Source organism: Sebastes fasciatus, chromosome 5, assembly GCF_043250625.1.
Source record: "Sebastes fasciatus isolate fSebFas1 chromosome 5, fSebFas1.pri, whole genome shotgun sequence".
NCBI classification, from domain to species: Eukaryota; Metazoa; Chordata; class Actinopteri; order Perciformes; family Sebastidae; genus Sebastes; species Sebastes fasciatus.
The window spans coordinates 32,672,098-32,684,625 of NC_133799.1; the positions used below are offsets into that span (position 1 = coordinate 32,672,098).

Here is a 12,528-nt window from a genome sequence, read left to right on the forward strand (position 1 = left end):
ATGTTATCTTTTTTATCCAACAATGTAGTGTTTTGGTGTGTAATTTGTGTTACAGCCTCGCAGGGCCACCAGCAGGGCTATTCTGACATTTTTTAATGTTGCTTTTTTCATGTGCATGATATTTAGTCTGTCAGATGCTCACATACAGTAACAAGTTTGTATTAGATTGTGTTTTCAACTGATTTATTCACTGTTTAAAAGCAATAACTGTTTGTACAATCCTGTAGATTCATTTCTCTAATGTGGGCAAAGAGACTGTGATTAAGTTTAAATGGCGTTTTGCATTTTTTTGCAACGACACCAATATAATAAGCTGATGGCAACTGATATAACAGGATGTATGTATTTCAGTCCATGCTGCCACCTTCAGTGGGGGGAAATGTTTTCTCAGGATTCTGTGTTCATCTTCCAAAAACTGCCAAAACTGCCGGTTTCTTGTCTTATCTGCAGTTTAATGCTTTACTTTAGTACAGAGGCCTAAACACTACATGACTGTTTAGTACAGAAACAGGAGGCGACCAAGGCTTTTCCAGTTCTATTAGCACAACATGACACCGACACAGCTCAGATACAGTTTCACGTGGGCGTCTCTCACCCTCCCTCTGACCAGTGTTCCTTGTCCTGTCTTTCAGCCATCAACAACCCCAAGCAGCTCAAAGACAACAAGAGCTTCAACTTTGATTACTCCTACTGGTCCCACACCTCGGTAACTCTTTCTGCACCCCCACGGCGCAAATGTTGTACAGACACCCCAACAAACACAAACATTTGCATCACTGCGGATTGCTTTATGTTGCGTTTTAAGATTTAAGTCGCTGATTATTGATCTCTGTCCACAGCCAGAGGACATCAATTATGCCTCTCAGATGCAAGTGTACAAAGACATCGGAGTAGAAATGTTGCAGCACGCCTTCGAGGGATACAACGTCTGCATCTTTGCTTATGGTCAGACAGGGGCTGGCAAGTCCTACACCATGATGGGGAAGCAGGATGTCAAGGATCAACAAGGGATCATTCCCCTGGTACTGATTATTGTGATGACTCGACCAGTGCTGATAGTAAATCAAAGGAAAGATGAGTTTGATTGTCTCGGATGCAACAATTGTAGGAATAATGTTCTTATTTTTCTCCTTCCAGCTGTGTGAAGATCTTTTCACTAAGTTCAATGACAATGCAGACAACAGCAAGTCTTATTCTGTGGAGGTAAGCATTCAATGCCCTCTGCTTAGTTTATGTACAGAAATTATGAATCTCACACAAAGAGAAGAGATGTACAAGCTTATTTCCAGCTGCAGTCCCCGGGAATGTAGACACAAACACTACTAATGCAATGAATACAAATACAGGTAGACTGTATGTGCTTAACCTGCCACCTGTTACGAATGTTCAAGCTAATTTTGTGAATCTGAACAGGTAAGCTACATGGAAATCTACTGTGAGCGTGTGCGGGATTTACTGAACCCCAAAAATAAAGGGAACCTGCGTGTTCGAGAGCATCCTCTGATGGGACCCTATGTGGAGGACCTGTCTAAGCTGGCGGTCACCTCCTACAATGACATCTCGGACCTGATGGACTCCGGCAACAAAGCCAGGTAATGGAGCTGTTTATTCATTCAGGCCCTTACTTTGCATACAGTGTATACCATTTTTGTTTTTTGCCAGACAATCTTTTGCATAGTTAAACTAATTTTAGATTTGTTAAAGGGTCAGTGTGTAGGGATCTATTAGCAGAAATGGAATTCATAACTATGTTTTCATTAGTGTATAATCACCTGAAACTAAGAATCATTGTGTTTTCGTTAGCTTCGTTAGCTGTAGTCCACGGTGTTACTCCGCCGTGTTTCTACAGTAGCCCAGAACAGACAAACCAAACACTGGCTCTGGAGAGAGCCTTTTACGTTTTTACGTTACCTTAAGGCCACCGTAGTTCTCCGACACACTTGTGAAACTGCGGTAACGTGAGCCGCAGAGTGCCAAACCGTGGTACCGCCAGCCGCCGTCTGACTTCCGTTGCTCCTAAAGTAGTGTTATCATGGTAAGGATGGCCTCTGAGCGAGGCGAACAGTATTACCACAGTTTTGTAGTTGGCGTTTGGGGTGCTCGATATATTGAAATTGATGTATTGCGGCTTGTTCTGCGTGGGGTGTAGTAAATTACTATATCGCCATCGTTGTGTATAAATATTAATTGTAATTTTTTTAAACTGCCGGCATGAGATTTATTTTGGTGTTTCGCTTCTGCCGCGGCTCTCCATCTCACCGATTCCTCTCCTGGGCGAGTGTGTGTGGCGTGTGAGCATAGATGTTCGTACGAGGCGTGTGTTTTTGTATCTGGAGGGAAGCAGAGAACAGGGAAAGTGCCTGGAGAGAGCGAAAGAAGTGAAGCACCAACACAAGTTTATACGTGTTGAGGTTGGACACGGTGATGGAAGATGCCAGCCTCCACTACGAAAAAGACGTTACCGCTTTTAATAATCGCCACGGTCTCTGAATATATAAGACATAGCATACTGGTTTTACAATGCATGCAGTTCGTCTGGGAGTTTCCTGGGCTACTAAACCAGTGGTGTAAAGGCTAGAAAAGCTGCGCCGGTTAAAATAGAAACGCTCAGTCAAAATTGAATAATTCTCAATAATTTATGTGTTATTCGTCCGATATACACTCACCGGACACTCTATTAGGTACACCTTGCTAGTACCGGGTGTTCTTCTGCTGCTGTAGCCCATCTGCTTCAAGGTTGGACGTGTTGTGCGTTCAGAGATGGTATTCTGCATACCTTGGTTGTAACGAGTGGTTATTTGAGTTACTGTTGCCTTTCTATCATCTCGATCCACTCTGCCCATTCTCCTCTGACCTCTGACATCAACAAGGCATTTTTGTCCACACAACTGCCGCTCACTGGATATTTTCTCTTTTTCGGACCATTCTCTGTAAACCCTAGAGATGGTTGTCGGTGAAAATCCCAGTAGATCAGCAGTTTTTGAAATACTCAGACCAGCCCGTCTGGCACCAACAACCATGCCACGTTCAAAGTCACTTCAATCCCCTTTCTTCCCCATTCTGATGCTCGGTTTGAACTTCAGCAAGTCGTCTTCACCACGTCTAGATCCCTAAATGCATTGAGTTGCTGCCATGTGATTGGCTGATTAGCTATTTGTGTTAACAAGCAATTGAACAGGTGTGCCTAATAAAGTGGCCGGTGAGAGTATATCGTATATCGCGATATAGCCTGAAAATATCAAAATATTATTTATAAGCCATATTGTCCAGCCCTACTCGGCGGCTCACGTTACCGCAGTCTTGGAAAGGGAGGAGTGAGCGAAGGGGTACCCAGTTAGTTGCAATCTGCAACCACACCACTAGATGCCGCAAAATCCTACACACTGTCCCTTTAAGGCATGAATCAAACATCGCAAATACATACAAGATATTTCTGATCAAGTGGAGGAGATGAAAGTTATAGCTGTGCTGAGACTCAAAAAAATAAAGCTCTTTATAATGTTTACTAAGGTTCAGTTGATTATTTATATATCCCATACCTATTTGCATTTTCAATTGTGTTTCTTTATTATGTTTGTCGGACATACAATAGAAATAGCAGGACAAGTAATTTACTTTGTCATAGTGAAGAGACACATCCTCCTTGTTGGACAAATGTGGAGCAAATGCAAATGCTTGTTGCACAAACTGATAGAAATGTCTTCTCTGTTTCTACAGGACTGTGGCCGCCACCAACATGAATGAGACAAGCAGCCGCTCACACGCCGTCTTCAACATCATATTCACTCAGAAACGCCTCGACGCTGAGACTGATAACACTTCTGAGAAGGTCGAGTTTTATCCCATCCTGACTGAATTTGTTTAACATTGAGCTGCTGCCTCTGCTTATCTATCAGCTGATTGATGACACCGATTTACATGTAGATCTTGTCCTAAATTGAAAATCAATGACTGCTTGAAGGTCGTACTGTAATTATAAGGTAACATGGTGAAGATGTTTTTTTAATGAGACCCCACTCTGGAATAAAGATGAATAGCTTTAGCTTTTTTGTAGGCAGCTAATGTGTTGTAGTTTATTTATTGGATGTTCTGTTGCAGGTCAGCAAAATCAGTTTGGTGGATCTGGCTGGCAGCGAGAGGGCAGATTCCACTGGAGCCAAAGGGACCAGGCTGAAGGTGACATGTTTCCCTCAAATGCATTTTAGATATTCAAACACAGAAACACAAATCCTTGCCTACATGGGAAACAATCACTATGACGAAATCCATATTAAAGCAGTTAATCCATGTAAATATCATTCTCTGCTTCCTGCTCCGTCACAGGAAGGAGCAAATATCAACAAATCTCTAACTACACTGGGGAAGGTCATCTCTGCTTTGGCAGAAGTGGTATGTATTACAGTATACCTGCGTATTGTACATTGTAAGATAAAGCAGATGTTACGAAGGACAAACATGTTAATTTTACTGTCTACTTCATTTTAGGACTCTGGGTCGAATAAGGTAATTTATTGAATATATTAAATTATTAATTCATGTATTCATAACCCAAATGCCAATAAATACATTGATTTTGTCTTTTAATTTGATACACAGAATAAAAAGAAGAAGAAGGTGGAAAACCACATCCCCTACAGAGATTCAGTTTTGACCTGGCTACTGAGAGAAAATTTGGGTATAAACACAATATTTCTTTCCTCTTTCTGATCCATAAGTTCTCGACAAACTGAAACTGAAATGTTGGTCTTCATTGTGTCAGGGGGGAATTCTCGTACTGCGATGATAGCTGCCCTGAGTCCAGCTGACATAAACTACGACGAGACCCTCAGCACACTCAGGTAGAGAACACATTTTCTGCTGCATCTTTTCCCTCCCACACATCTGCTGAATGTGGCTCCGAGGGACTCTGATGCCAGTGAGACCAAAGTGTTGCGTAATACACGTTTCCCTCAGTGGCTTGCATCAGTTTCACACTTCAAATACCCTTCACGCCTTGCAGCTGCAGTGCCAGGCTGCAGAATAATGTGGACGTGTGATGTCAGGGGGGTTGTGAAGGTGTGTGTGTCTCCTCCTTCATCTCAGTGATCCCTCCCCCTTATGCCCACAGGTACGCAGACCGCGCCAAACAGATTCGCTGTAACGCCGTGATCAACGAGGATCCCAACAACCGATTGGTGCGCGAGCTGAAGGAGGAGGTGTCTCGCCTGAGAGACCTCCTCTTCTCCCAGGGCCTGGGTGACATCATTGAGAGTAAGGGATCATTTATCAGGTTTATGTGACCATTAGTGTTATCTCTAAACGTTTTGTAATGGTTTCTGATCCTTTTGTCAGCGTGCACACTATTCTCAATGATACACTGTCTGTCTCACCTCAGCCCACACAGCTCCCCTCACAAGCACTGCACTGCTTTTATTCTCCCTGTGCTCACAAACATTGCGTGTGCTGATGTGTGTTCAGATAGAACACAAAGCAAATTAAGAGCCAGTGCAGAAAAATCAATGGGAAGACGTCAATGGAGATAAACAGATACTGATTCTCTTTAGACTGCCAATGGGACCAGAATTGGCAAAGTGCAGTTTACTCCCATGTTGTGGACCAGAAATAGTGTGGGCAGGGTTTAGAGCATTAGCTCAACATTTGCATATCAGAGAAAGTCTGTGTTACAAACTGGAGGTGTGGAGTTTAAAATTGTGGGCCTTTACCAGGCGCAGAGGGTCTAATGAAAAGATTCTATCTTTACGGAAGCCCTGAGAGGCAAGTGAGAAAAAACATCTGGTGATCCACTTTCTAAGTCTGATCTAAATTGCTTTTTTTCTCCAGGTGAAAAGGTTTATCCAGGATATTCTCAGTTTGTTTTTTTTAAATTCATCTGATAAACAGGTGGAGAAAAAAAGGTTTGCCAGGTGAAAAAAACAATAGTTTTGCCAGAGTATTTTTTCTAAATTCCTTAATTTCTTTTTCATCTGTGAAAACAGGTTGGGCAAAAAGATTTAGCAGGTGATTTTTTTTTTTTTTGTCAGAATACTTTTTCTACCAGGTGAGTTTTAATTTACATAACTTACTGACAGACAACATGTCTACCTTGTGTTTAGAGTGCATGGAGAAATTATCTGGAAGAAAACATGAATGCTTTTAGTCCTTTTTCACAGAGGAAAAAAAGTTAATGCTTTCTTAACTGCTTTTTTCCCAGCTGGGAAAAAATGAAGGAACTTTTATAAAGATTATCCTGGCAAAACGTTTTTTCTCACCTATTCTTAAGTCATGAACACAGGAGAGAAAACAATTTAGATCAGACAATTAGAAAATAGATCAACAGAATTTTTTTCTCACTTGCCTCTCAGGGCTTCCATACTTCTTCAACTTTGTCACAAAAATGTATTTTTCCCAGGAAACAATAAGTGAATGTCAAAATCCATGAACATTTTTATCTCAAGATGTTACGCTGTTTCTTTCTCTCTCTCTCTCTGTCACTCTTTATCTTCTCTTCTCCCAGCATATCGAGCGTCTGGTGCTGACATAGAGGGTTTGAAACGTATGTTTTCTGGCTATTGCTTTTGCTCTTGTGGCAGCTTAATATCGCCGGTGCTTAATGTGACCGTAAATCGTAGCTTTTTTTCTGTGTTCTCTGCAGCACCACAATATCATAAAACATGTATCATAATGTTTTAGTCGAGTTGCACTGAAATACAAATGTTAATGCAATACAAACAGCAGTTTGTATTCCAGGTCCAGGTCTGAGGGTGATTTTCAAGCTTTGTCATTTCGGCTCAAATCTTCAGGTCCTGATGGGCTAAATGTGCCATGTCATGGTGCTGTAGGGATCAGTGTATGGCTTTGTGGCTGTGGCATTGTTTGGACAGAGCTTAATTGTTCATGAAGCAACAAAGCAGAGCAATACAATAAGGAAGATTATGTACCATAATGAGACATCTATGATTTCCCCGATGTAGAAACTGTAGCTTCCCATTCCCCTGGCAGGGTCTGTCTGACTCTATCGCCCCCTGTTGGCAGCCGTAGACGATGATGCAGCCTTCAGTCACAGTGACCGTATAATCACTTACATAATACTGAATCTTTGATGTAGTCATCTCATTTTATGCCATCAATTTTTACTGTATTTCTATAATACATGACTTCATTAACTTTACTGAGGAGGTGCTATTATGTGATCCATCTGGGCGGGCAACAGCCCGTCCAGATGGATGGGTGTGACACACTTTCCCATTCCCATTTATTGCTCTGTGTTGCCATAGCAGCCGCTGCAGGGTTGATATTCCTTACTTTGTAGAATCTATCAGAAGGCCTCAGGCACTGAGCAGAAAATAGGGAACATGATGTGAAATCAGGTTTAATGAACAGAAATTATACAGATTTTGATTAAAAAGTAAATGTCCAATGAAGGCTGAGATTTCAAGGATATCCAAACAAACGTAGCACTGTGGCTGAGTCTCTGCCAGAGAAATGGATTTCTGCTTTCAGTAATTTGTTTGACATTTCTAAGTGTAGAGAAGTACAGTGAGCATTAGATGCATCTTGCTGTTTTTAGATAACAATCTTAATTGGGAGTTCTGGCTTCCACTGTTCTTGGCAGGAAATATGACCTTATTACAAATGAGTCATTATTTTTACATTTTATTTTCCGTACACGATGACTCATTTTGCTTTTGCTTGATTGGTTTTAATAGGATTATACTCGTACTAGTTTTTATATCTGAAATGACAGATGAACAATATGGCAATTTTGTATTTTCTTGTTTTTGAATGTTCCTGCTTTTGACGCTCTGCTTGACGTATTTGTATAATAGCTGCATTTTCTTTGGTCATGGCTGGATGGCCTCCTTGTTGCATCATTTAAGTTGTCCTTCTCTGCGCGTGGCTTCCTGCTGTTGCTGCCCTCGCTTGCATACCAGCAGTTGAAATTTCTCTCTGTGAGTTAGATTTGTTTCAAGCCACATATCTTCTTTCTTTTTCTTTTTCTTTTTCTATTCTCCCTTCTCTTCTGTCCCTTATCTGTTTGCATTTTTCTATTTTCTTTATTCCCTATTATCGATTACCCCCCAACCCACTTCCTGTACACACCCGGCGCCCCCTGCCACCCGCCGACAGACCTATCCGATCACAAGAACAATAACAATAAAGGCCAAGCTGTGAATCAAAGGGATGATCTCTCCACAGTGACCAATGCAATGACGGGGATGAGTCCCTCTCCGTCTCTCTCAGCCTTGTCCAGCCGTGCCGGATCCATCGCCAGTCTCCATGACCGCATCATGTTCAGCCCGGGCAGCGAAGAGGCCATCGAGAGGCTGAAGGTGAACACTGGATAATATACTGTACAGTTTGTCTTTAAACCCACACAGTGTAGTTGTACTGCAAGTATCATATTGGATATTCCCAAGGCTGTATATGTCAGATCATATGCAGATAAATAGTCAGTGTCCTCACTAAGCATTTTACTCATAACCTTCTCAGTAGCTGAGCTGCAATAGTCTATGTTTTTGCTATTGTCGACAAATCTCATGAAATGACCAAAACTAACAATATATTAGTCAGTCACTCTATAGAGTGGTGCATGGATGACGTATTTTTGTAGGCCAACCAGGAAGTTAGCATTGCCCTGGTTCATTCAACAAAAAAACAATGGGATTTTTCCATTGGGTTTTGGATTATTGCAGAAAATAAGCTCTGTGGCAAACACACGTTTATGAAACTTACACCACTTTTATAATTTTTGAAGTGTAAATGCAATCGCCAGATGTAAAAAGCTAACAGTAGGCTATAAACGAACAACAAACAAACAAACGAGTATACACAACAAGGCTGTAAAGGAGGACGAGTCGGCGTGGTGACCTTTAGTAGTCTCATTTAACCACTCGTTAGCAACCGCCTGTTTTAAACAATATAAAAGCTTCAAAACTCACGAGTGGGATATTTACTGATGTATTTAATGTCGTAGAACAAATCTCTTCAAAACATCTCTTCAGCTTGTGTTAACCAGAGACCTTATTTCAGGCTGCTAACTAAAAACATATTCAAAAAACCCATTGACTTTGAGACAAGGAAATCGGAAAAGCGAAAATGCTAACTCATTTCCTGGTTTTAGGACTCATTCCTGTACCACTCCATACCATCTGACTTCCCCTGACTGACCCATTTCTTCCCACTGAAGTCATAAATCCTTTGAGTATTTTGGGAGCATTTTATACCTGTATTAGAGAATGGATAGTAGAGGGATGGCATTAAGTGACAGGAGAAAGATCAAATACAGTGGGCTCACTGCAGTTTTTACCAAGCGTTACTCAAACAGGAGTAAATTGTGCATTTGTTGAGGACTATCTTCAATCATGGATTCGGTGCTCTAGTGAGTATTAATGACGGCAGAACCATGCATGACACGAATAAACTATGGTGCCCTCGTTCATCTTAATTAAGGAGCAAGTCAACCACTGCAGCAGTGTGCTTCATTGATGTGTTTTTAATAGTCTTTGGACAACAATGGAGCTCTATGGCACAGGGGGAGAAGATATATCAGGCTTTAGCTACACATTGCTTGTTAGTGGGATCGATTCATTGTCTGTTTTGGTCTTTTCATGAGATTTGTTGACAAAAACAAAAATATAGAACACCAGACCTGTCCTTGAAATGAATGCCTTTAATTACCACTGTGTTCTGAAATGTCAGGAAACAGAAAAAATCATTGCTGAACTCAATGAGACTTGGGAAGAGAAACTTCGCCGAACGGAGGCCATTAGAATGGAAAGGTGAGATATACAATATTCCATTTTTATTAGTAAAATCCTTCTTGTTTTTCCTTTAGAAAATAGTCCTAACTAGGTTTAAGGAATAGCATGCATACCGTTTTCCTCTTGACCTTTATGAAAGAGGCATCTTGACATAATGAGAAATCCTGCAGCTGCCTGGTATACTGACTGACATTCATCCACAGAGAGGCCTTGTTGGCAGAAATGGGCGTAGCAATGCGAGAGGATGGTGGCACAGTTGGCGTGTTCTCTCCCAAGAAGGTAAGAAAAATATCTGCAAAACTCTCCTCTGTGATCTGATACTTACCGTTTAAATTATTCACCCAAATGCTTCTTTATGTACCCCAAAGCCCTCCGATAGTCCTAGAAAGCCCCAGCCTGTGTTTATCGACACAGTCGGGCTGTTTTCCCCCAACGAGGTTTGTAGCTGTGAAGTGTTTAAAGCTGCCTCCTTCTCTGAGTGCTCTGAGTCTCACTTCACCAGGAGCCTCGCCAAGGCAGATCAGTCGAGGGTTTTTCTTTTTCATCAAGTGTTATCTGAAATCTACTTCATTACTCACTTCAAACACTGAAGGCAGCAATGGGTGTAAACATGTGTGTGTGTGTGTGGGGGGGGGGAGATAATGGCAGCGCCCTCATTTCAGTGATTTATGGCTGTTTGCCTGCAGCCCCATAACATCACACTGAGACTAACATCATGCTGTGAAGCTGCGGGGAGTGAATTTGACTGCATGGATTTAACTATTGCTGATTGTTTGATGTTTGTTACTGGGAGAGATCGCTTTTCAGCTCTCTGATGTGCAGTGTGTGCATATGTTATATTGTAAATAACATATGGATAATAAAGGATTTTTGTATATTACTAACCACATTTGTACTGTTAGTAAATTATTCCTTGTTCTGCATCAGACACCTCATCTGGTGAATCTCAACGAGGATCCTCTGATGTCTGAGTGCCTGCTGTACTATATTAAAGACGGGATCACCAGGTTAGATATTGTCAGACGTTTTACAATCTAATATACAGAAGGATGGAGGGACGTTGTTCCTTTCCTAAAGTTCAGATATTATTTTAGTACTTAATGCATGTTAAGTTGACATATTAAATCAGTACCTCATTTGTTTGCTCTGACATCATATCGTCACGTTTTCTTTTTAGGGTAGGTCGTGTAGACGCCAGCAGTCGTCAGGATATCGTCCTCAGCGGCCACTTCATCAAGGATGAGCACTGCACCTTTACTAGTTCTACTGGTCCAACGGGAGAGAGTGAGTGACCTTTATCTCGCTCCTCAGGCTTGTAGTTGTGAATTTCAGAGTTTAATATTGACAGACAGGAAGTGAAGCCTCATATTGCTCTCTATGTTCCTAACCAGCAGTTGTCCTTGAGCCCTGTGAAGGAGCTGAGACTTATGTCAACGGAAAACTGGTGACAGAGGCCACTGTCCTCAAATCAGGTCAGTAAGCTCTCTGTGAATTTCACCTTTCCTTATGCATGGTACATAGTACAGTGTATATGTACACATTTTGACTTCTTATTAGGGATGGGTACTGAAACCCAGTACTAAATGAGCCACAGGGCAAATATTTTCAAGACCGTAGTATCGATAAGCTCCGACGTTAACGGTTCTGCTATCAGTTTTGGAGAAATTAAGAAAATTGATTTCCTATTTATTTAGGCTACATAAACGTTATCTTGCAACTTTGATTTCACAAACTCTGTTTCTAATTTTAATAAGATTAAAACAGTTGTCAATGATGCATTTTCCAATCCAGAGGACAGATCTTCCTCTCAACCTATCGTTTGTGTGAGTCTCTCTCCCACACACACACATAAACCAGAGACCCTGCTCTTAGCGACAATGGTGGAGAGAACAAAACGGTCGAAAGTGTGGTCATATTTCAGTCGAGTCGATGCAGATAATGATCATTGCTAAAAGTGCAACAAGTCTTTTGCTTGTAAGGGCGGAAACGAGCAATATGTCAAAACATCTCGCGAAAGTGCATCAGATACAGGTGGAGAAATGCACAGACTAGCTCGTAGTTCATCCCTCGTTGCCCCATCCATCATCATCACTATATACAGTAGTTTATAATAGTGATTTGTTCAAAACATGGCCGTTTATTATGCTATAAATAATTGTTTATTTGATTTATTTTACATTCTAATCATCACATTATAAGTGATTTGTTCAAAACAATGCTGTTGCAGTTGCTACTCGAATGCTAATTTATATACAGTATATATGACAATATAAAGCAATTTTAATTCTATTATTCTTTTGTTTATTTTTTTCTCTTAAAAAACAACATAAAGAACCGTTAAGAGTTCCGTTAAAGTACCGGATCGATAAGCCGTATCAGTAAAAGTAATAGTACCGTTAAAATCTTAACGATACCCGTCCCTACTTCTTATTCCCGTAAAGGAAATCGCATCATCTTGGGGAAGAGCCATGTGTTCCGGTTCAACCACCCCGAGCAGGCCAGGGCTGAGAGGGAGAAGACCCCATGTGCAGAAACCCCCGCTGAGCCTGTGGACTGGGCCTTCGCCCAGAGGGAGCTGCTGGACAAACAGGGCATCGACATGAAACAGGAAATGGAACAGAGGTAATTTGGGGACATTCGACTTTACTTTTTCAAGAAAGGCTGTGTAGGTAGCAGATAGAGTCTCACCACCATATTTAGACAGGAACAACAGATGAGGAAGCTAGGAAGGAAAGAAGGGGCATATTACTGGTAACTGAAACCGTAATTGCTACATTTTACAAGCCTG

The 12,528-nt window shown here is 41.3% G+C and overlaps 1 protein-coding gene across 20 annotated transcripts in view; it reads left to right on the plus strand.

Annotated features, from left to right (window-relative positions):
• The window catches only part of kif1aa (kinesin family member 1Aa), a 53,335-nt gene that overhangs the window by 11,578 nt on the left and 29,229 nt on the right, over positions 1 to 12,528 (plus strand). For 8 of the 20 annotated variants that reach the window (XM_074636535.1, XM_074636538.1, XM_074636539.1 and 5 more), the window contains exons 3-21: positions 633 to 706; positions 840 to 1,022; positions 1,138 to 1,203; positions 1,414 to 1,592; positions 3,718 to 3,829; positions 4,099 to 4,176; positions 4,324 to 4,389; positions 4,486 to 4,503; positions 4,597 to 4,675; positions 4,760 to 4,838; positions 5,108 to 5,250; positions 6,494 to 6,532; positions 8,107 to 8,309; positions 9,679 to 9,758; positions 9,944 to 10,019; positions 10,668 to 10,747; positions 10,918 to 11,024; positions 11,132 to 11,212; positions 12,182 to 12,362. In XM_074636535.1, coding sequence (XP_074492636.1) covers positions 633 to 706; positions 840 to 1,022; positions 1,138 to 1,203; positions 1,414 to 1,592; positions 3,718 to 3,829; positions 4,099 to 4,176; positions 4,324 to 4,389; positions 4,486 to 4,503; positions 4,597 to 4,675; positions 4,760 to 4,838; positions 5,108 to 5,250; positions 6,494 to 6,532; positions 8,107 to 8,309; positions 9,679 to 9,758; positions 9,944 to 10,019; positions 10,668 to 10,747; positions 10,918 to 11,024; positions 11,132 to 11,212; positions 12,182 to 12,362 — 1,924 coding nt within the window. The remainder of the gene's footprint in view (positions 1 to 632; positions 707 to 839; positions 1,023 to 1,137; positions 1,204 to 1,413; positions 1,593 to 3,717; positions 3,830 to 4,098; positions 4,177 to 4,323; positions 4,390 to 4,485; positions 4,504 to 4,596; positions 4,676 to 4,759; positions 4,839 to 5,107; positions 5,251 to 6,493; positions 6,533 to 8,106; positions 8,310 to 9,678; positions 9,759 to 9,943; positions 10,020 to 10,667; positions 10,748 to 10,917; positions 11,025 to 11,131; positions 11,213 to 12,181; positions 12,363 to 12,528) is intronic. The other 12 variants (XM_074636544.1, XM_074636545.1, XM_074636551.1 and 9 more) reach the window with 3 other exon arrangements.